General features: G+C 52.2%; 8 protein-coding genes across 8 annotated transcripts; 5 read left to right on the top strand and 3 right to left on the bottom strand.

Moving 5' to 3' along the window:
* Window positions 1–5: 5 nt before the first annotated feature.
* Window positions 6–1,454, bottom strand: BKA67DRAFT_581484 (uncharacterized protein). Its single transcript, XM_046103917.1, has 3 exons — window positions 1,315–1,454; window positions 881–1,254; window positions 6–806 (listed from the first exon to the last, which is right to left on the bottom strand). Exons 1-3 carry the CDS (start codon window positions 1,366–1,368, stop codon window positions 422–424), a joined length of 813 nt encoding a protein of 270 aa, XP_045953556.1. The 5' UTR covers window positions 1,369–1,454; the 3' UTR covers window positions 6–421.
* Window positions 1,455–6,169: 4,715 nt separating this feature from the next.
* Window positions 6,170–7,875, top strand: BKA67DRAFT_684555 (uncharacterized protein; the record flags this gene model as incomplete). The annotated part of the gene is made up of 2 exons (XM_046108997.1): window positions 6,170–6,862; window positions 6,918–7,875. The coding sequence occupies 2 exons, from the start codon at window positions 6,170–6,172 to the stop codon at window positions 7,692–7,694; spliced, it is 1,470 nt and encodes a 489-aa protein (XP_045953555.1). The 3' UTR covers window positions 7,695–7,875.
* A 181-nt stretch (window positions 7,876–8,056) lies between these two features.
* On the bottom strand, window positions 8,057–9,530 carry BKA67DRAFT_595183 (major facilitator superfamily domain-containing protein; the record flags this gene model as incomplete). Its single annotated transcript, XM_046105133.1, has 3 exons — window positions 8,057–8,964; window positions 9,023–9,326; window positions 9,405–9,530. The coding sequence occupies 3 exons, from the start codon at window positions 9,528–9,530 to the stop codon at window positions 8,057–8,059; spliced, it is 1,338 nt and encodes a 445-aa protein (XP_045953554.1).
* Window positions 9,531–10,274: 744 nt separating this feature from the next.
* On the bottom strand, window positions 10,275–11,153 carry BKA67DRAFT_663392 (WW domain binding protein 11-domain-containing protein; the record flags this gene model as incomplete). The annotated part of the gene is made up of 2 exons (XM_046108176.1): window positions 10,275–11,008; window positions 11,081–11,153. 2 exons carry the CDS (start codon window positions 11,151–11,153, stop codon window positions 10,275–10,277), a joined length of 807 nt encoding a protein of 268 aa, XP_045953553.1.
* Window positions 11,154–12,587: 1,434 nt separating this feature from the next.
* Window positions 12,588–14,646, top strand: BKA67DRAFT_524651 (serine/threonine-protein kinase sid2; the record flags this gene model as incomplete). Its single annotated transcript, XM_046098599.1, has 2 exons — window positions 12,588–14,236; window positions 14,292–14,646. 2 exons carry the CDS (start codon window positions 12,588–12,590, stop codon window positions 14,644–14,646), a joined length of 2,004 nt encoding a protein of 667 aa, XP_045953552.1.
* Window positions 14,647–16,009: 1,363 nt separating this feature from the next.
* Window positions 16,010–17,578, top strand: BKA67DRAFT_424607 (uncharacterized protein). The gene is made up of 3 exons (XM_046096831.1): window positions 16,010–16,398; window positions 16,454–16,503; window positions 16,611–17,578. Exons 1-3 carry the CDS (start codon window positions 16,326–16,328, stop codon window positions 17,448–17,450), a joined length of 963 nt encoding a protein of 320 aa, XP_045953551.1. The 5' UTR covers window positions 16,010–16,325; the 3' UTR covers window positions 17,451–17,578.
* Window positions 17,579–18,174: 596 nt separating this feature from the next.
* Window positions 18,175–20,072, top strand: BKA67DRAFT_424601 (DNA/pantothenate metabolism flavoprotein). The gene is made up of 2 exons (XM_046096830.1): window positions 18,175–18,451; window positions 18,546–20,072. The coding sequence occupies exons 1-2, from the start codon at window positions 18,439–18,441 to the stop codon at window positions 19,868–19,870; spliced, it is 1,338 nt and encodes a 445-aa protein (XP_045953550.1). The 5' UTR covers window positions 18,175–18,438; the 3' UTR covers window positions 19,871–20,072.
* A 550-nt stretch (window positions 20,073–20,622) lies between these two features.
* Window positions 20,623–22,340, top strand: BKA67DRAFT_524722 (cytochrome P450; the record flags this gene model as incomplete). The annotated part of the gene is made up of 2 exons (XM_046098604.1): window positions 20,623–21,000; window positions 21,078–22,340. The coding sequence occupies 2 exons, from the start codon at window positions 20,623–20,625 to the stop codon at window positions 22,338–22,340; spliced, it is 1,641 nt and encodes a 546-aa protein (XP_045953549.1).
* Window positions 22,341–22,379: the final 39 nt, after the last annotated feature.

Below are 22,379 nucleotides of genomic sequence, written 5' to 3'. Positions count from 1 at the left end.
AATGATGTAAGGCAGGTCTCCCTAACTGGTTTAGTAGGTTAGATGACTTACCACGAATCTGAACAACCGGGCTAAGCCAAATATTCCATACCACGACAGGAACTCCTTGAATCTGGTCTACGTTATTCCATCGCATCCATTGTTATATTTGTAGTCATATTGGGCGACGAAAGTCCTCACACGCTGGGATGCAGAGGCTATAGAGGGTAACAGCCAAGGCGTGGATAGGTAGTTGCCAGCTATAAATGGTCGTGCATAACACATACAGCCTAGAAAAGCTCCGGACGGGGGAGATTCCGAATACGGTTTTTGGAATGGTAAAATCGTATGCTGGATTAATAGTTATCCTGGCATTTCAAGTCTGTTTCGTGCGGTCTTTACTGTGGTCAATTGTGAACGTAGTTTGTGTTGTAACGGAGGCCTAGCTGACCGATCGAGTCGAAACAGCTTCCTCTTCTTCCAAAGTACTATATCCATGATCATTCGCATCCACTAAGCCCAAACCGCGTGTGCTTTCCGTGTCGTACCTGCTCTTCCGCACATTGCTATGACTTGTTTGTAAAGAGAAACCCTGCTGGTGGGTCGGAGGATCAGTGCGCATGTTGCCTGAATGGCTCGACGGAGTGAAAACCCGCGGCATTAGTGTTGATAGTACAGGACGATAAGTAGGTAGGCAGGCAGCGATTGCACCAATACTCAATTCGAGAAAGGACCACATTGCCGTATTTGCGTTGTCCCATGTCGAGTCGGTCGAGTGTGCTGTGGCGGTGAGTGTAGTGATGCGGTAGGCGGAGATTATACAAGGACTGCCGGCAAATAGTGAGCAGGTGTCACAATTGATCAAAATTGAAGGGATGAAAGCTTGCAAAATAACTCTTACCAGAGAGCCAAGCCAAAGATGAATGCCAACAGTATCTTCGTGCGTGTCGGCATCCGCAACGTCAGGAGCGGGGGTATAGGTATGATGAAGCAGGTTATATCTGTCACCATGTTTATAACCGAGACAGCCATCCATAGTGCTAAGATATTCAGGCAGGTTCCTGGGGTATCATGATTCCAGAAGCGTTGGATAGGTACACAAATGAAGGGAAGCAACAGGCACATCAACACGGTCCAACACGACAAGCCGATCGTTATGTAAAAGTAAAATCGATAAAAACGGGTATCCTGGAATATTCGACAATACTGTAACATGATGGATATTTTGACAAGATAAATTGCAAAACTATACAGGATGGTTGAAGCGAAGAAGGCCTGGGGGTCACGTTGTTAGTCCCTAATGGCGACCATTGACCAAAAATGGATCGAACAAACCTTCATGTACGGCACATAATCTTCATCTGGAACCTCTGAAAGGTGTTTTCCCATGCCGAAATGGTATTCTGTACTTGAGTCAGGGTCGGGCTCATTTGTAGGAAATTGCACTCATACCAATACCCATCGCGACTGCTGTCGTAAGGAGGAAGAACTAAATTATAACATGAATTAGTAATATGTATTTTTCCCCCAAGCGATATTCCGAAGCTCAAGCTTACCTGACCCATAACCATGACTGTATCGTCTTTGCCAAAAGAGTGCAGAAGTATGTGGCGCGAGTATACCCTCACAAGCACCGCTAGAGTGGAAAGCACGGTGCCCACTATCAAGACTACCAACACTGCTGATGACCTTGATTGATCAGTGTTGGTCGGCGCTTGAGATGCTGAATCCATTGCGATAATACGCGTTGACTAAACAAAGATCGTCAGAGCCTAAGGATCATTGAGCCCGGCAAGTATTTGGCACACTTCTCATGCCGTCGAATAATCGAAGATATCGCGACGCGGGATGCGCTCTTTAATTTATTACTTTAGAACTTGAAGCATTTTGAACAACTGAAGTGACAGTCTCGTAAAAGAGGTGACTGGCAATCAGAGAGGTTATGTGTAGTTGTGCATCAGGTCGAAAGCCTGTGTAGGGTTTAGTCAGTTACCTGCAGATGGGAAAGCCTACGTGGGGATGAGATTAACACCCTAGCAGCCATATCTTTTGAGGTGTGATCAGCCATTAGTACACACCATGCCTGTAACTGAGTTTCGTCCGCATCCCTGTTGACTACGTTGATTACCTGATTCTTTGGTTCCGTCTTCATGATATGAACGTCTCTCACTCAGCCTAGCACGATTAGCGTCAACACAAGCGCCTGGCCTTTGGGTTTGTCTCATACACCCAGGCTAACCTGGAAAGGTTTCCAGCTCCGATACGGATCGACATCCTGGGTTACAGTCGTGCATTGATGCCACTTTTTATCTTATAAGTGCTGCGATCTGTCATGCGGAATCTTATACAAGGAGACATATATGGCATGAGTGGAGTGTTCTTCTATAAGTCTCGACACTTCTCCGAAGATTTGCTTTTCCCGGTTACACTACATGGGTTCCGGCCGGCAATTGTAACAGGCCTTTATGGCCTAAAAGATGAAAGGTGGAATCTTTCGTAAGTCGTTATTTAGGCCTGTCAAATCGACAGCAACGCTAAAGAAAACATATGGGCCAAGTAGCTCAAAAGATCGGACGCGAGGCACCATCTGAGCTGCCCGGGCCAGCACTTTTACCCATCATTCAAGGCTTTGAGTTCGCCAACCTACAGACGAACCTTTCGGCCCGGCGCTGCTAGAACAAAACCTATTCACACCCACACGCCTGCTTGCCGCCACGAGACCCCTACTCAGGGATAAACGGTGCTCGTCCCTCCCTTTCCATCAACAATCAAGCAAGCAAAATGCATACGTTCGTTCTTCTCTCTCTTACTTTCCATTTCCCCCCTGAACTATTGAATAACGAGTCCAGGGATCGAGAAACCTGCTTTCAGCTCACTGGCCTAGGAAAACCGCTGGCTTTGTGGAGATTGGATTGTGCCTAGGTTACTGACTCGCGGCCAAAGCGCAGGCAAAACTGCTGACGAGCTCTCCATCTACATTACGACTCCAGCTGCCAAGTTGTGAATATGGAACCTTGCACACCCTTAACGCGATAAACCACCTAATTGTCATGACTGGCTATAGTCATTAACAGAGCTCAATGTCTCACACAGGATAGTATGTCCAGTATTCCGCTGCGCCAGTAATTAGGGGCAACAGACTATGGGACGGCGCGAACTGTTGCGGCAGCTGAGTAAGGAAGCCCCTTGACGAACGTTGATAAAAAGTAGTCCCCGGTATTTTAGTGTGTGCTAGACCTCGACGCCTTTCTCACTACGATTCAGCCTTTCTGACTACGATCAGCCTTTCTCACTACGATCACCTCCTATGATCCATAGTTTCCCCCACATTTTAAACGACGTGACAGCTTCCAGCCACAAATCTAGGAGGTCGTGCCAATATGTTCGACAATTGTCAACCATGGGGGTTAGAGACAACCACCCCCAGATTTCGATTGGATCCCCTCGTTTCTGTCTCGGTGGCCTCGTCCTGACCAAATCTCCGTTGCGGCACAGCAGTGCCTCGCGAAGCCGCTGGAGCTAACTAAAAGTACTTCCCCGGATCCCGGGCCCATGGCTATTGCTTCTAGTGACGCGGCAATTCCCATTGGGGCGGAACTGCTGCTACTCTTCATACATGGTGATGCCCGGATGACTCCCCGTCCTTAGTGTGAGACTATGATTATTAACAACTTTCAGCCCAAGTTCGAAATATGAACCTGTGAGATAAGGGTTTGATGGATTGATTTAACACTACCTGCCACTCCATAATCCTTGATAAAGATGTCGGCGATCTAGAGAGTTCATGGCTGAGACTCGCTTATGGCTGAGACTCGTCCATGGTCGAGACTTATTCATGAACGGTATACTTTTGGGTCTGCTGGTCAACGAAAAGGTCAGGTGCGATTTGCTAAGACTCGATATGAATCGGTTGTGCTGATGGCCTTGTTACAATCTTCATGACCTTTTCGTGGTAGACTCTCAATTCGATCTGCTCAAAGGTGCATATAAAGGTGGCCTTGAGACGAAGTTTTCTTGGCGTGGTTCGATATTTCTGCTAGTGTGTAGCCTGCTGATCTCGCTGGATCGCAAACGGCGCTGAATCTTCTAGTCATGATATGGGGGATCCCGTCCTTGCTATAGAGCCATCTGGGTTCTTTGCCTATCCACGAATCTATCAGTAACATGATTGCCAATGCAACAGGGCGGATTGAGCAGTAGACCGTCCGTTAATCAAGAGGAATTTCTGGTTATCCATAGCTCTATATCATCGGCAGCATGTAAATAACATCGTGTGATTCCATATAGCACGACAGCATGCCTTCTATGAGATACCTTGAATCCCTGTTTGATTCCAAGTTGGTAGTTGACCACTCACAAAGTTTGGCCCATCGCCCTTGTAGCCTTCTAATTAGATATATCATAATAGCCTTCGCCACGAATACAGACTCAGCCCAAGCGCCTGTGGCGACGGATATGCTCGGACTACGTCTGTTGCCAATAAGCACAATATGGAACAGTATTATTATTCAATCCATGATAGACATACTCTATGAATAGTTTTGGGCCAGCTCTCTGAAAGGCCATCATATGCGTTTGCTTTACCAACGAAATCAATTGTTGCAAATCCAGCAACGACCAGCTCTCGACCGAATCATACTGGTGTCCAGACTTCTGTTTGGTAATTCAATGGTGGATCGCTTCGAGTTTGATGGCGTATTGAGTTCCTAACAAAATGACCTACTCTGCTCACTTATTAAATCGTCATTATCGCTAGTAAGCTGGTATTTCTTTTCTTTTTTTTGCTTGCAGATTCTCTGCCGGCTTGTTTGCCCCAAAAGATTCCCGTCGGACACCTCCCTGGTGTGACGTGCTGCACAACTTGGCGGTACTAACCATGGGGATATTCTAAAGCACACGTGCACACGCTTCGAAAAGGCCCGGATAAAGCACCATCCAACCGCCTTGCGTACGAAAACGTGGGTTTACTTGCAAGTTGAAGCGAATGCGGCAGTCTGCCCGCGAGGGAGGACGCATATCTAGAACCGAGCTTGCTGAACTGAGCATGTTTCTAAAAAGGTTGGGCTCAAAATATGCAGATAATTAAATGTGTGCTGGATCGCAGTGATCGGCAAATTGTTTACGATGAGCCAATCGTGGAGCCGACTTATGATTGTTATAAGCGAGTCTACTATGGGTCGTTTATTTTATTTTATTTTTAATTTCTTTTATCATTTGGCAGCACGGAATAGACTATCACATGTCCTGTGCTAGGTGTAAACACGTTGGTCAGGTATTTTGGAGTCACGTCTCCATTGATCAGTGATGAACTTTTCCGATACAATCACCAAAGGGTCAGACTGGCATTTAATGGCGATGAAAATTGCAGGTGCCGACCGCGACAGTATGGAATAATTTCAGTCCTTTGTTATGGTTGCTAGTGTATAATAGGGTCTAACCAGAGTCAGGTAGTTGACTCGTTGAATTGTATAGTCAAGAGGCTAACGTGGTCATACAGAACCAGGTAGCTGTTCCCATCTGAAATCTAGGTTGCACAATGGTGTGACCCTTTTTTCTGAAGCAAGTACCTGGTTTAACAAGGAAAGAGCCTATGTAAGGCGTGAGCGGGAGCAAACTACGAAACTAATTCTCGCAGCTTCCGCACCCAAAGATTTGGAACCATTATTCGATACCCCGAAAACCGGTCTTGGTTGTTTCATATTTCTGAAGCCTGAGTTAGCCTCATTTTCTACCATCATCATTAAATTTGCGGTATGTATTGGTGTTCAAACAAAAGCCAAATCGTTCTCTTCTAGAACTTGATCGCAAGGAATCAGAGGCTGCCGCATCGGTGGCCAGTCTCATGATCGAGTTATATTGCCGCTTTTTAAAATCAATTCCTTCACTGAAACGGTTTTGGCCCCGGTCGATAATCTTCCATCCTACTGGTAAGTTCACGCGACGCTGAGGCGAGGGATGAGCGTGTGCTTAGGATTCTGATTTCAGGCACAGCAAATAGCAAACACGATGCAGGACTGAAGGGGCACATGGAAGCTTGCTAGGGTTGACTCTCTCCGATAAAACTACTAGAGTTTGGACTCCAGAAAGATAAGATCGTCGAAGCTACTACCTTTGAACGGCTTTTCAGTACATTACTCGAAGACTTCTATGCTCGAAAGGCCTCGTGGCGGAAGGGGAGCTTTCGAACAAGATGGATGACCAGGACGACTTTGGGAAGCTGGCACGTGACAGCGATACACTTTCTCCCTTACCAAATTCTTATCGGACTGGACTCATTGCTGTTGGAACCGCTGCCTTGATTTCCTTCATCTCAACCACTACGCTCTTTCTTTTTCTATCATACAAGCTCGTGGCCGGTAATACTGCGAGATGGCGCCAACCGACTCGAGCACATGCTACAATGAACGACCTCAACAACCTGGATCTTCCAGTTCGGCACTATCCTCTCCGCAGTTCATCATCTCAGCAACTTGAAGCAGACTCGAAGCAGAGACCGCCAACACTGCTATCATCCAAAGAGAAGGCTTGCAATCCTTTTCCGCTTTTCATTTACCACTTACTCTTCGCAGAAATGCAAACAGCCCTCGGGTACACACTCAATCTTGAGTGGGTAATGCGTGATGGGATATATGTTGGCACTACCACCTGCTGGGCCCAAGGCTGGCTCAACTCTATTGGAGTTTTGTCCAGCAGTGTTTTTCTAATTTCCATTTCTGTCAACACTTACTTGTCTGTCGTGCGAGGCTGGCGGCCACCTCAGTGTCTCACGCATATCTGGATCGCGCTCTGTTGGGTACTGGTACTCTGCCTGACGTTTGCTGGGATCATACGAACCAACAACGGTGCGGCCGTAGGAGGTTGGTTTGTTAGAGCCAATACATGGGTGAGACACGAACTCCCATCTTCGTCAAGAGTATAAACTGCTAACAATAAAGTAGTGCTGGGTCAATGCCACGTATTCGTCGGCGCGCCTGTGGAGCGAATGGGCCTGGATCCTGTGCTCGATTCCTCTCACGATCCTTCTCTATAGTGCCGTCTTCTGGTCTCTTTACAGCGAGAACAGATCCTCCCGACATCTTCCCGGAAGGCTCGCATCTCACGGAGGAAACATGCCTTCGGGCCACCATCCCGCTTTTCTAGTGTACCCGTTCATATATATACTGTGTACGAGTCCCTTGGCAATAGCTCGCCTCATCACTATCAGTGGAGGTAGCCCAAGCGCGACATACTACTACATCGCGGGCCTGACGCTAGCCACCAACGGCTTCTGGAACACCATCCTCTGGTCGACCACGATAATCTACTCCACCCCGGAAGACATGCGCAACACGGGCCTCGACGATTTCGCCTTCATCCGGACGCCCACGTCCCGCCGGTACGGTAACATGGTATGGATCAATGGGCCGGGCACCCAGCGCAGCCATGCCGCCGCGGCAGGCGACGGCTCGTGGTGGTGGTGGAAAACGGGCGGGGCGACGCGCAGGAAGCGCGCCGTGTCCCGCAACACCAGCCAGGAATCTCTGAGGGGAGGAGCGGGAGGAGGCGGCGGTGAGACCGTCCCGGACAACTGCATCCACCTGGACGTCATCACCACGGTGGTCGTCGAGGAGAACGTCGACACGGTGGCGGACACGATCCACTCGGCCAACACCAGCACCTCGGGGGAGAAGCTGGACCAGCAGCACGTGTCTGGGAGTTTGGTCATGAGAAAATGAAGACACGTGCGAGAAAAATGCATCGAGGCCTTGCTCCCATCATGCGGTCGGTCTTATGGAAATGACAGTCATGTGCGGTCTTGGCGAAGCCCAGCGTTTATGGGGTTTGGAGTACCGCAGAATGTTTAAATGGGGGATAACGTTTTCAAAAAAGGGACTGTTAAATTCAACTGCCGAGGGTTTTGTTAACTTTGTAATTTTACCAGACAATGAGCAGAAGAGACGAGCCAGCCGGTGTATCTATCACGCACCTGCGCAATATTACACGTACACCATGAACAAAACCTCTAGCTCGAAGCATCTGGTGGTGTCTATAATCTGGCCGTTGTCCTAGTCCCCCCCTTGAACCCGGTCTCACCCCTCTAGAACTTGATCCAAGGGCTCCAGCCCACGCTCACGACCTTGGCGATCTGAAAGCTGATCAGACTGAGTACCTCCGTGAGTCCCGTAAACACGATCAGGCCCCAGTACTCCCCACCACACGCCGTGACGACACTGCCACCAATCGGAATGCCGATAAGACACGCAAAGCTCACGACCGTGTAGCACGTCGCGTAGTATCTTCCATAGTTTTGCGTGTGGCACAACTTCCCCACGCAAACCGGCGTGATGGAGATGTTGCTTCCCGTGCCGAATCCGAACAAGACGGCAAAGATGACGATGCCGGGCAGCGTGTGTCCCGCGGGCAGCCATACCCCGAAACAGGCGACGATGGTGACGAAGACGGAGAGCATGTTCGAGTTGAAGGGCCCGATGACATCCGCCCAGTAGCCCGGGAGGAGGCGGCCGAAGACGGAGGCGGCGTTGAGGATGGTGAGGATGTAGAAGCTGAAGTCGTCGCCGAGGCCGACGTGCAGGGCGTAGGAGGAGATGTAGGCGATGGGGATGAAGAGGCCGAACTCGAGCAGGAAGACGCCGAGCGTGGTGAAGAGGAAGGCCTTGTCCCTGAAGATGCGGAAGTCCGGGTGCGGCGAGGCATTACGGGCGGCCGGCAGGCGCTTGTGCACGAGCAGGCTGCAGGTGGTGGCCAGGACGAGGCACACGAACCCGAGGATGCGCAGGGCCCACGGCCAGCCGACCGTCACGAAGAGCCGCTGCAGGATGAGTGGGAACACGACGCCGCCGACGCCGCCGCCGGTGCTGGCTATGCCGGTTGCTAGACCACGTCTCGCCTTGAAGAAATGGCCGACGGCAGTGAAGCAGGGCGTAAACAGTAGGGAGGTACACAGGCCGTTGAGCAAGGAAAATGCCAGGATGAAGTGCCAGTACTCTATCGGGGCACATTAGTGCCGCAAAGTCATTCACAATGGATAAAGACGTGGACTCACTAGTGCAAACACTCAAAATCATTAAGCTCGCGACGATACCGAGAGTGCCAGGAAGCAAGAGCCACCTAGGACCATACTTGTCGAATAGTGGGCCGATATACACACCACAGCCGAAAGCTAAGAAAGTATAGATGGAGTAAATCCAGCCTATCGTACCCTCATTGTAGGTTGAAAGCTGGTTGGCAGCATTGTATGTCTGAAAAACCGCAATAGAGTTCATCAGCCCCAGAGATGCAACCAATCCACAGAAGCACCCGAACACCACCAACCATGCTTCCAGACCGCCCTCGGGATACGTCTCATCCTGTAGTAGAGTTTGCGGATCAGACGTGGAATCTGACGTATTGCCGGGGATCTGATCCGGCTCCTTTTCACCTCCAACAACAAAGAGTTGAGGATCAGGATTGTTGTTCAGACTGAGTCCTCTCTCTAAATCAGAACGATCTTGGGGTAGCTTAATAGCTGCTCTTGCCCGCGGCTCAGGAGCCGCATGTTGTGTTGTATCCATAATACTCGCGACAGAGCTTCTGAAGAATTAAATGTATACCCAACCGGAATCGTCACTGTGCACCGATAACAGGAAGTGAGCCACTATAATATTCAATTCGCAACATTCTACCCATATCGCATATGACCGAATCATGGCGAAAGTTTTTGAATGAGCCACCGGGATTAGCACCAACGGTATCCGCCCGGGGTCGGAGCGGGTTAGTGGTATATGTACGCCTTTCGCACCCCACTGAACAGGCGATGATCCACCCGAGGCTCGTCGCGGTGATGGCGAGAGCGGGGGAATAATAACCTCTTTGCTCCAATAGGGGAACACATTACGTACATTAATAGTGCTAACTGATTTCTGCCTGATGCAATGCTGCATGGTAGCGGCGAACACGCTGCAAAGGAATTAAGCTGCGAGAAGATCCCCAAGAATGAGGTAATATTGAATATTACTTTCGCGAGGCCTTCTCGTCGGTGAGAGCAATTGTGCAAAAGACTGCTTCCCCATGCCAGCGGAACCACTTTCCCTTTACCAGCCATCGAAACAACATCCTGTTATTGTATGTGAGGAGGAGGTTAGCTGCCCTGGTGACGATGCTGAGCTCGCGACCTGGTGGAAGCCCTTAGATTGTCTTGTGCAGGTTAACATTTTGGGGCCCTGGGTATCATGTCGTATTAAAGCTGCATAGTATAGTACTAGCTGCCCGGTCTTGGATTGGGTAATACATGGCTGCTGAAGGTGTTGGGCGTGCGGTTAAGCTTCATGCTCGTCATCGACCTCCTCCATCGTAACAGTTTTGGGTCCCGATGTAGTTGCAGAACTGCCTGTACCAAGATAACCTTCTCTCTCAAGGCGGTCGGCCTCCTCTGGCTCCATGAGGCCGCCTTGTCCTTTGCTCTTGTCCAGTTTCCTCCGCACAACAGTCGGCATGAACGCACTGACAGCTTCCTTCTTGAGGTCGCGGATGACGGGTTTGGCTTCGTAAACGGTTTGTGCAGCCACTGGAAGTGCTGGGGCGGATGGTTCCCTGTCTCCTTTTGGCGTTGGCCGTCCTCTGCTGTCGCCCAAGGGTGTCTCGTTGGGATTGGTTCGCTTAGCTCTCCTCTTCGCGTACCACTCGTCCAGGATGGCTTTCGGGATGGGCGGAGGCGTATCTCGTGGCATGGGTATGCTCTTAACGTCCTGGGGCACATCATCATCGTCACTGGACACGTCGTCCTGGTCACGCCTTCTCTTGCCCAAGACGCCTTGACCGGCAGGCCTTGGAGCTCCTCGTCCGAAGGTTGGTGCTTGGTCGCCCAGAGCTTCGCGTGCCTTTTGCACCAACTTCAGGTCTCGCTCGAGGCTCTGCAGGGTGGATTCTTCATGGCTTGTGAGCTTGCCACCGCCAGTCGCGATAGCCTTTAGGTCATCGATCTGTTTTTGTATGCGCTCGGGGTTTCGCTTGGCGAACTTCTCATTCTGGCGGGCAGCTTGTTGCGCCTTTCCTGTGGAAGAAAAGGAAAAACAACATTAGCGTTTTGAAGTCGCGAGATGTGCTGGTGCGACGGTTGGCCTACCTTTCTTGATCTCCTTGGCCTTGTCGGCTTTCCGCTGAGCCTGTACAGGGTTGTAGTTGCGCTCTTTCGGCATGTTGAGTGGTGAGCTGGCGAGGTGAAGGGCGAGAAGAAGCAGGAAATGACGTCGCGTGGGAAAGTTGAAGCTCTCGCGATAAGGCGCAAAGAAAGATAACGGTGGGTCTGGTCTGACTTGCAGCGCGGCGGGGCTGATGTTGTGCAGCAACCACTTCAGCTACTAAAGTTACAAAGGTACAGTACTCCGTCAGGTAAGTTACGGATCCGTAGGTGCATTAAGTAAACAACAAAGCGTCGACCCCCCCCCCCCCCCCCTGCGCCGTTGGGAAATGTCCCTGTTTTGATATCCTACGCACTAACTTGCCCATGTGCCACAAGCATCGTCGTATGATGGTACAGAGAGTAGTTTCCAATTGCTTGCAACACTACCGGCCACCAGTATGTTGATCAAACACCCTAGATTGGCCGTGAGAGACCATGAGGTTCGAGGCAACGAACGCAACCAGTCGGAGAGTGGAGGGGACAGTCTTTTGTCCGGTCGAACAGCACTAGTAAGTAGTCTCACTCCCTCAAGCGGCACACACAAAGGTTTGTCTTATGGGATGCTACATGATCACGGGGCAATTACGGCAAGTGTTCAGGGATGAATGAGCTTGAATACCTGTTGGGGAACTTTCCACGGCCGACCTGTGGCATAGGCATATATGTACGATGCATAGCTAGATAGATAGAGAAATAGACGATCTACCTGTAATGGATACCCGCGCTTTTGTTGTGGTAAAGGCTTCCCAGGTTGTTTGGCTGCGCATACATACGTAACCTAACCTTAGTGCACTTGATTCAGTCGTAGTTGGTCTAGTCTAATGTGGAATTCCAGCTGAACAGGAATGTTTAAACACGGGGCTGTTCATGTAACTTACATAAGTCAACTAGGCTACATAGTAGTCTAACCTTGGCGGGAAACGTTCCTTGCGTGCTCCCGCGCTAGAGGGACCTACTGTAGGGCGCCCAAGGTGCCTAAGGGCCCTGAGGGGCCTGAGGGGGGCTCTCGAGATCCACAAGCAATCTGGGTAATCTTGGATTGGATCTGGATTCTGCATTGTGGTCTTGCGGCTTGGACTGATTGCCGCTGCCGCTGCCGGGGCGACAATGTTGACTTTGTGACGTTGGGCAGGTATTAACCCCACCATTGCCGACACGTACCATTCAAATCGTCTTTAAAGCAAGCATCGTTTCCAAACCAGAGATCGGCGAATTGGACCCTTTTCTTCAGCTGCAGGTCGTTGATCCCGCTTCTCTCCTGCCACAGCACTTTCTCCCCAAAGAGCATTGCTGCTGATCCAGTCGTCCGCCTGCCTGAGGTACATCAGCACCGCAGCACTACCGTTCATCCTGAGCGGCGCAAACAAGGCCCGCGGTAGACCTAAGCAGTCCTCCCAATTGCGGCCAGCCCACAGTCCGTATCCCTCTCCCTCCATCCTCAGCGCACACCATGGCCAGTTTCATCGCCAACATGTTCCCCGGCACCGCCGCCAAGGAGTCCAAGTCGTCCCTGGCTGAACGACCTGGCACTCCAAACCGGAACAGCTTCCTGGAGCCGGCCAACACCCCACAAGGCAGCCCCAGCAAGAGGACTGTTCCTCCGGGCGCCAACGACCTCCCAGTCGCCTTCGAGAATGCAATGAAACTCGGCCCCAACCATGGAAATGAGAGCCCCTTGAGATTGAGACCACAGACGGGGAATGGCCCCTCTCCCTTGTCGCCAGTCCGGAGTAATCTCCAGCCTGCTGACGATGATTACTTCGGCCCCCCTAGCGACGCGAGTGTCGTGCACAAGAACAATTTTGGCCCCCCTGGCAGTCCCCTGAAGCAGCACGGCCAGGAGAACACGCCGCCTTCGCGCATCCCCGTAATCGACTCGGCCGGCTCGCCATACGGCCACAACCAAGCTGCCATCTCTAGACAGTCGTTGTACCAGCTCCGCGAGCACAAGGCTCCTCCCGCAACCAACAAGAGATTCAACACTACCAGGGGCCTCACGCCCGAGGAGCTGGAGATTCTCAAGAAGACTAGTGTTCGCCGCATGGTCAATGTTACCCAGCTCTACTTTCTCGACTACTACTTCGACCAGATCACCTACGTCGCCTCCCGACAAAACCGTCTCAATGCCTTCAGAGAGGAGAACCCCTCGCCCGAGAACGACGATGGAACTTACAAGGACTTGTGGAAGAAGTACTGTGGGCGGGAGCGTGCCAATCTGCGGAAACGACGCGTCCGCCTCCGACACGGCGACTTCCAGATCCTCACACAGATCGGCCAGGGAGGCTACGGCCAGGTCTACCTTGCTCAGAAGAAGGACACCAGAGAGGTCTGCGCATTGAAGGTCATGAGCAAGAGGCTGCTTTTCAAGCTCGACGAGGTACGCCACGTCCTCACGGAACGAGACATCCTGACCACGGCCAAGAGTGACTGGCTGGTTCGTCTGCTGTACTCCTTCCAAGATGACAAGAGTATCTATCTTGCCATGGAATACGTACCAGGCGGGGATTTCCGAACCCTGTTGAACAACACCGGTGTTCTTTCCAACCGTCATGCTCGTTTCTACATTGCCGAGATGTTCTGCAGTGTCGATGCCCTTCACCAGCTCGGTTACATCCACAGAGATCTCAAGCCTGAGAATTTCTTGGTCGACTCCAGTGGCCACATCAAGCTGACTGATTTTGGTCTCGCGGCTGGTATGCTGGCACCGGCAAGAGTGGAGTCCATGCGAGTCAAGCTTGAAAAAGCATCTTCGACCAGCGTTCCCTTCGGTAAACCCATGGACCAAAGGTCCATAGCTGAGCGCCGTGACGGGTACCGAACCATGCGAGAGAAGGATGTGAATTACGCCAAATCCATAGTTGGATCGCCTGATTACATGGCCCCTGAAGTCTTGCGAGGTGAGGAGTACGACTTTACCGTCGATTACTGGAGTCTTGGTTGCATGCTGTTCGAGGCCCTGACTGGCTTCCCCCCCTTCGCTGGCGCCACCGCAGATGAGACTTGGAGGAATTTGAAGCATTGGAAGGATGTGCTCAAGCGCCCAGTGTGGGAGGATCCTAACTATTTTCTGAGCAACAGGACCTGGTCTTTCATCACAACGTAAGTTCACGGCACGCCCCGTCTACTTGATATACCCTGGCCTAACATCCCACAGCTGCATCAACTCGCGCTCCAAACGGTTTTCAAATATCAAGGAGATTTTCGAGCACCAATACTTCGGCGAAGTGGAGTGGGATACTCTCAGACAAACGAAGGCGCCTTTCGTTCCCGAGCTGGACTCGGAAATGGATGCTGGCTACTTTGACGACTTCACCAACGAAGCTGATATGGCCAAGTACAAGGAGGTCCATGAGAAACAACAGGCCCTCGAGGACATGGCTGATCGCGACGATGACATGGGCAAGTCCCTGTTTGTCGGCTTCACCTTCCGCCACCGCAAACCTGCCACGGAGGATGGAAGTCCTCGAAAGCCCATCCCTAAAGAGGACGATTTCGGCACGATGCTGTAGAGCAGACGGCCGCTACGTGTTGTGCAAGCGCGATGCATTGGGAAGTGGGATTTGTAGAGCTTGGCGTTCTGTGAGGGATTGTTGGCAAACTTTATACACACGGAGGAGTAGGGATTGCAGCGACGGCACACGGGACACAGTAAGGTGTTGAGGGGTTCCCCATTTACAGAGCTCCTCGGTTTGCATATTGATTTGGAGTTTGAGGAGGGATGACACGATGGATACACCACAGAGCAGCACGCGAGCGTGCTCTATTGACATACGCTTTTGGACGTGGAACAGGGTAATGACTGGCATTATTCATAGATGCCGAGAATGGATGGGAGGGTTTTAAGACGAAAGACGTGTAAAATATTGTTGTTCTCGTGAACTTGTGTTTGCACCACAGTCGTTTGAGTGAACCTGTGGGTATACGTCGTAGCCAAAAATGAATTCAGAATAAAAAATAAACAAAAACAAGAGGCATTCATCTGGTAAAGTCGAGACACAAGGGCCGACCACTTCTTATTCTGCTGATGTCGATGCAGGTCTCGGTCTCCAACAACTTGTAGATAATCACTACCCACACAGCCCATTGATTGGATGTATTATGACTCTATACCAAGCCTTGTCTGCTTCTTATCATTACTTGGATCCATCCGGCTAGGCAGCTTAAAATTCGTCAATCCGACCTGCACAATGGCTAGATTACATAAACCCTGGTTCAAGAAGACTCAATTGTGCGTGTTACAAAGTGCACCGCTTTCTGCAGACATTGAAAGTGGAGGCTGAGTATATTGGATTTTGTTTTTTCGGCACCGACTACAGTAACTTAGCTCCCCCGTATCCGGACTACCCCAAGCCCCCGCTCCAAGCTTACATTAAACTCTATTCACACCTCGTTTTTAGTTCATTGACTTACACGACCGTATGCAGAATTGCGCGTCACAAAGCCACGAGTTCGAAACTGCAGTTCGAGACTTGCTCCAATTGGCAGGGCTTTGCCGCAGCAACCACGAACTCTGACCGATATCAGTGTTAGAGTTGTCCGATCCTGCAGCTTCCATCCTGCCTCCCTGCCTCCCCACAATGGTAGCTATGCGACACTCCTCATCGATGTCATCGCATACACATCCATGATGGCCCCGAACGTCTGAACGCGCGGCTCGAGCTCAGCCATAAGCCATCAGAATCGCCCATGCAGATAAGCCAAGGCCGTGGATCGCCGTGCGTTGATGAGCTGCAACGTCCTCTCTGGAAATCAAGCATTCCCTGTTGTCAGATCCTCATTACCGCTTAGCGACACACCTTCAGCTTTTGTGTAGTCTATATCCCCAGACAACGCAATTGAGGGTTCCACTGTTTCAAGCTTAAGCAAACATCCTCGCCCTTGCGTCCAGATGTAATCTTGACAACATTAGCCTCGCCATCAAAACTTTGTGATAAGCTTAGGGCTATTTGTTGTGTTTATGCCACACACACCCCGAGTACGCTTCGTGATGACGTTGCCTGCTGCTAAGTGGTACAGACATTCCAAATCTGGCTCGAGCGTGACCGTGTATCAGATCTGATGTTTGTTGGTGCACCATTTTTAGAGTCCGGTCGATCATTTCGGATGAACCATATAAGTATATGTGCTTGTCCTTCCATGGCCGTCCAACAACTATTTTTGACTTTGTTTGCATCGGTCTGGCATACATATGAACTTTGACTCTACAGCCCTGAAAAGTTTACTGTATCAGCCTTCTTCTGGAGAGATAAACGAAAGCACCGGTAAGCGGGTGTAAAGTTACAGTCATGAAGTCCTCGACCATAACGGCGGTGTTAGCACCAGCCGCAGCCGCCGCACAATGGTGGGCTGGAGCACCTAGCTGTGCGGTATGTTTCCATTATTCCCGTGCTTGCTGATCGTATCACCTTATAAGGGAAAACTCAAAGCCGTGTTCCCCATGTTATCTCTAGTCAATGACTAATGGTAGCCCTAGCAATCTTGCCTTTCCTCTGCTTTCGGTGACCGCGCGACTAGCACCTCATCAGTCGACTGGCCATCACAGACCGACTACTGTGACTCAAGCCGCGCTTCAGTCATTGGCAGCTGCCTTTCTGCCAGCTGCTCTGCCACACCAAGCGCCTGGTCTTCTTACTCTTCTCTTTCCACATCCCTTTGCTCCCAGTGGTCCTCCTGTTCTTCTGCCGGCAGCACGGGCGTCCGGACTATCACCTGCCCTGGCGGCTCTGTGTCTTGGGGCGCGCCTGGCGGCTGGTCAACAGGGAGTGCAGGTTCGTGGGGTCCTCGCGGCGGCGCTGGCGGTGGTCCAGGGGGCTGGGGCTGGAGCGGCGACAACGACGGCGACAACTCGCTGTGGTCCCAGTGGGCCTCGGCCTACAGCGGCTCGCAGACCTGGACCGGCGGCGTCATCACCGTCACGGGTTGCGCCGGCGACGGCTCGCCCTGGTACGCGGGCCCCGGTGGCGGCTGGAACAACCACGGAGGTTTCAACGGCTGGGTCGGTTGGGGCGCCGGCTGGTCGAGGGGCCCCTCGAGCACCGCGACCGTCACGTACACCACGACGGCCAGCAGCAGCGGCGGTACCGCTCACACGGCTGTTGTCACCGGACAGGCGGTGATCGTCGCGGCGGTGAGTGGCGATGTCACGACCACGCAGACGCTGGGTGCGGTGACGGGAGTGGGAACGGCCTCGGCGACAGCCACGCCCAACACTGCGCCTAGGCCAGCGGGCAGCAGTGGCAACGATGGGGGTGTCATAACCGGGATGATGGGACTCGGACTGGGTGCTGTCGTGGGAATCGCCTTGATGCTGTAAGGGGAACTACTTACACGACAGATTTTGTTTCTTACTTTCTTCGAATCTGATCATGACGTATGCTCTTCACCAGTCTAGGGTGTTTCTAACCGGCATATTGTGAAAAGTTTGTGGGTGAACTAGGGGATATAGTGGAGGATCATATGGACGCTCGTTACAAAGTGCATATTTCCTTTGTCATAACCCCAGAAGGCGGGCCTCATTTACGAAGTGATGGTGTTATTGAAGAAATGCATGGCTCTTATCATGTATATCACTAAGAGCACGACATCTCTGAATAATACGGATGTGCACTAAAAGCGTCAAGTAGAAGGAAAATTAAATTATGTGAGAGTCGCAGTATTCGATTTGGTATACTTGAAACCCAGTTCGCTTTCACTACGCCGGATATGGCTGATCTGATAGCGGGCACTGGTAAATTGTTATAGCCCCGTATGCGCACATATCGAGACCTTTTCATTGTAATTCAACTGGCATCCTTTTTATCTATTCGGACCTGCAAAGTTATTACCCATTGCAGCAATATTATGATGCAGATCATGAAAAGAAAAAACTCGTGATGATAAATACTGCGTATTTATGCGTCCTTCTCAGCGGGGTCGCACGGACCACCCATCCGCTATCGCTAACTTCCCATTCACCCGGAGCAGCAAGTGAGGAATCCTTTCCCTTTCCTCCAAGCTGAGCATTTAAAAAGACGGAAAGCGACTTTGTCGGCAATTAGATTTATCAGCCACTGAACAAGGAGTCCCGATAAACTTTTATAGGTAAGCATGCACTTTTCTTGACCAATACGTTTGCTCGTCAGAGCTGTTTGTTTGTTGCCTTAGCTCCCGTAGCCGACGGGCAAGTGCTCTCCGCACAGAGCCCCCGGCCGCTCAAGCTTAAGCCGATACCGAGGTCCGCGAGCTCTGCGAGTATAGTGCCCGGAGGCGCCGCTCTCCAAAACGAGGCTCGGTTCGCTGTTAGGGCGAATCAAATACTTGACATGTATTCATCTTGTAACGAGCTCCGCACTCAAACCTTTACTTTCTGTTATCTTCTCGTCAAATTATCTTTTATTATCTAGGATCAACTACTTACACAACATGGCAGCACAAGAACTTTTAGCTCAACCGGAAGCCTCGACGTCTCATGATAGCCAATCAGCTACTCTGAGTCTTTCATTCAATTTGACAGAAACACGATCCTTAAGATCCACATCTGTCTCATCGGTGAGATCCGCAGACACAATGTCGAGCGCCTCAACACAGGCCACGGCCGCTTCGGTGCAGGAAGAGCATGACTATTTTGTGTCGAATCCTGCACCAAAAGCACTCGCAAACCATGTTGCGTTGGCGCGGGAGTTCATCAATTACCACGCGGAAGGAAGCCGACGTGTTGTGTTGATCACCTCCGGCGGCACCACCGTACCCCTGGAGAAGCAAACGGTGCGGTTCATCGACAACTTCAGCGCTGGAACCCGAGGCGCAACTTCTGCTGAGTATTTTCTCGAAGCCGGATACGCAGTCATCTTTCTCCACCGCCAGTTCTCACTGCTGCCGTACAGTAGGCACTACAGCCATGCCACGGACTGCTTCTTGGACTTCATGTTCGAGGGCGAAAACGGGAGTGTCGTCGCCAACCCCGAGCATCAGGAAAAGATGTTCAGGGTGTTGCGCAAGTACAACTCGGCCAAGAAGAACCGCATGCTCTTGATGCTGCCCTTTGTGACAATCACCGACTACCTGCATGAGCTGCGCTCCATAGCACAGCTCATGCGCCCCCTCGGGCCGGGCGGGCTTTTGTATCTTGCTGCTGCCGTCTCGGACTTCTTCGTCCCCCCGGATCGCATGTCGGAGCACAAGATCCAAAGTACCACCGCGACGGACAGTCTAAAACAGGGGTCCACGACGACCAAGAAGCAACCCCAGGAGGCCGAGGAGGCCTTTGACAACTTCGACTCGTTGCCGAGCGCGCCGCGCAGCAAGCAGCTGCTCATTAACCTGGACCCGGTGCCCAAGTTCCTCAAGAACCTCGTCGACGGCTGGGCGCCCGAGTGCATGATCGTCTCGTTCAAGCTGGAGACGGACCCGGGCATCCTCGTGCACAAGGCCAAGTACTCGCTGGACCGGTACCAGCACCACCTCGTCATCGGCAACCTGCTCACGACGCGCAAGTGGGAGGTCGTCTTCGTCGCGCCGGGGCGGCCGGACAGGTGGGTGCGCGTCCCGCGGACGCGCCGACGCAAGTCCGCCAGCGGCAACGAGGGCCTCGTCGGCGCCGCCGACACCGAGTGGGTCCAGGACCGGCCCATGGACCCGGCCACCCTCCCCGAGGGCGAGCCCGGGATGGAGATCGAGAGCCTCATCATCCCGGCGGTGCAGGAGCTGCATGATAGACATGTGGAGGAATCGAGAAAGGGGGCGGCACAGCGATAAGAGGGGGAAAGAAAAGAAAGAAAAAAAATGAGAAGAAGAAAAAGGGGGATAATAGACCTAGACATGCCGAATGCGAATGATAGTCTGACTGTTGAATTCTACAACGCGACTAATGCAGGTCCTCTGTACCACCCGCTGAAAGCTTATGCATGTCATTCTCCACCGTGGCCATGCTGGAGACGTCTTCATCCGGTCTTCCATCTTTGACGGGCACCAACATACAGTCTTTCCGCAACATGCGCTTTGAAACCGACTTCTGTATTTGGGGTGCGGCAGTTTGGGTTCACACAAGGTGGTGTATAGTCGGATTTCTGTGCAAGGTGACTAAAACAGCAAGCGCATAATCTAGACTAAGGTTAGCACAGATAACCCATGTGAGACTACCGCTTTAACCCTTGGAGTTATGATAATTATGCTGTTCTGTATCGGAAGACGGATGCGGGGTTTTATTTGGTCGTCAAGACCCGCTTTCTGCAGTCATCTACGCATATCAGATCATGGTTTCGCTTTATCTGATGCTGCATACCGCTGCAGAACCAAGCAATTTCCCCCAGCGTCAGATCTTTCTGTCGGTAACATGAGGTAGTGGCGTTCGGTACTCTATGCCGTACATGTATGCAATAGACTGAGTTTTTTGCCAAGCACTTGGTTTTCTTCTGAGTACCAAAGTGTTGTGTCTTATTCGTATCTTATTGCCTTGACCAATTTGTCATTCCGAACCTACATTGATAATTCTACATCAGCCACCTACCATGGCTGATATTCCTGAGAGAGACTACCTGGCTTCCGCCCTGGCGGCAACATGCCTACTCACGATTGCGTATGCTTTCGTGAAGCTCTTGCAGGTCGGGCGCCGACCAGCTGGTTTGCCTCCGGGCCCTCGAGTGCTTCCCTTGATCGGAAATCTGCATCTCATGCCCACATTCAAGCCATACAAGAAACTCGCCGAGTGGGGCAACCTATACGGTCCCATATACTCGCTCATGGTTGGGTCGAGCCCTCTCATCATGTTGCAGTCACACAAGGTCGCGAAGGATCTTCTCGATAAGCGGGGGTCGAACTACTCGTCGCGTCCGGAACTTTACATCATGTGTGACGTGGCAGGCCGCGGGCTTCGACAGGTTGCTATGGTAAGCCGATTTTGTGTTCACATATGTGTGTGGGCGTGCATCGAGTCTTCATCGTTCTAAAGACTCTCTCCGCACAGAAATATACTCCGACCTGGCGCCAGATCCATCGGGTTAACCACAAGATCTTGAACGCCAAAGCAACGCATGATTACACGCCCTACCAGAATCTGGAAAGCCGCCAGATGCTGGTGGATATACTGGACAATCCAGATGAGCACAAGAGACACATCCAGCGTTTCTCCAACGCCGTGACCTGCCAGATGGTCTACGGTTTCCGCACGACATCGTGGTCCGACCCCGAGCTGCAAAGTGTCGTTTCGCTCTTCGCAGACAACACTGCCCTCGCCGTCTCCATTCCAGCCCGGCTGATGGACTGCTACCCGGTCCTCCAGAAGATACCGCAGCGCTTGCTACCCGTCTACCGAGAAGCCGTCGACATCGAGCGGCGCTGCGCATCCATCTTCCTCTCACGCTGGCACGAGGTCATCAGGAAGGTCCAGGACGGGATCGCGATGCCGTGCTTCGGGGCGTCGCTGGCCGAGGCGCAGAAGGCGGAGGGGTTCTCGGACGACCTGGCCTCGTACATCGCGGGCGACATCGTCGAGGCCGGCAGCAGCACGACCTCGGACGAGCTCTCCGGCTTCCTCATGGCCATGGTGACGCACCCGGCGGTCCAGCGGCGGGCGCAGGAGGAGCTCGACTCCGTGGTCGGGGGCGGCCGCCTCCCCGCGCTGGCGGACATGGCGTCGCTCCCTTACGTCCGCGGCTGTGTCAAGGAGACGCTGCGGTGGATGCCCACCACGGCGCTGCTGGTGCCCCACGCCCCGCTGAGGGACGATGTCTATGAGGGCCACGTCATCCCCGCCGGCGCAGCTGTCGTCCTCAACGTCTGGGCGCTGAACATGGACCCGGAGACCTGGCCGGACCCGAGGAGGTTCGACCCGCTGCGGTTCAAGGACGAGGCGAGGTCCGAGTATGAGGTTGCCACATCGAGCGATCCTGCGTCTCGGCGGCATAACTACGTCTTTGGTGCGGGCCGGAGACTCTGCCAGGGGATCCACATCGCAGAGCGAAGTTTGTTTCTGGCCATGGCCTGTTTGTTGTGGGCTTTCGACATCTCGACGCCCGATCCGAGCAAGATCGATACAGAGCATCTCATCGGCGGGCTGGCGGTGGTACCCGCGCCGTTCGAGTGCCACATCAAGCCCAGGGATGCTCAGAGGGCGGACGTGGCAAGGCGTGAGTGGCGCCGGATGCAGAGCGAGTTTCTCGACCCTGTGACGAAGCAGTGGAACCCCAACTCCAACGCCGGGCCGCTAAGCACTTATGCTGATGGCTAGACAAAAGGCTGCTTGATGCTGGGTAGTCAACTGGTACTC

This window comes from Truncatella angustata (genome assembly GCF_020726525.1).
Source record: "Truncatella angustata strain MPI-SDFR-AT-0073 chromosome Unknown BKA67scaffold_9, whole genome shotgun sequence".
NCBI classification, from domain to species: Eukaryota; Fungi; Ascomycota; class Sordariomycetes; order Amphisphaeriales; family Sporocadaceae; genus Truncatella; species Truncatella angustata.
This window is presented reverse-complemented; position numbering and strand designations above follow the sequence as displayed.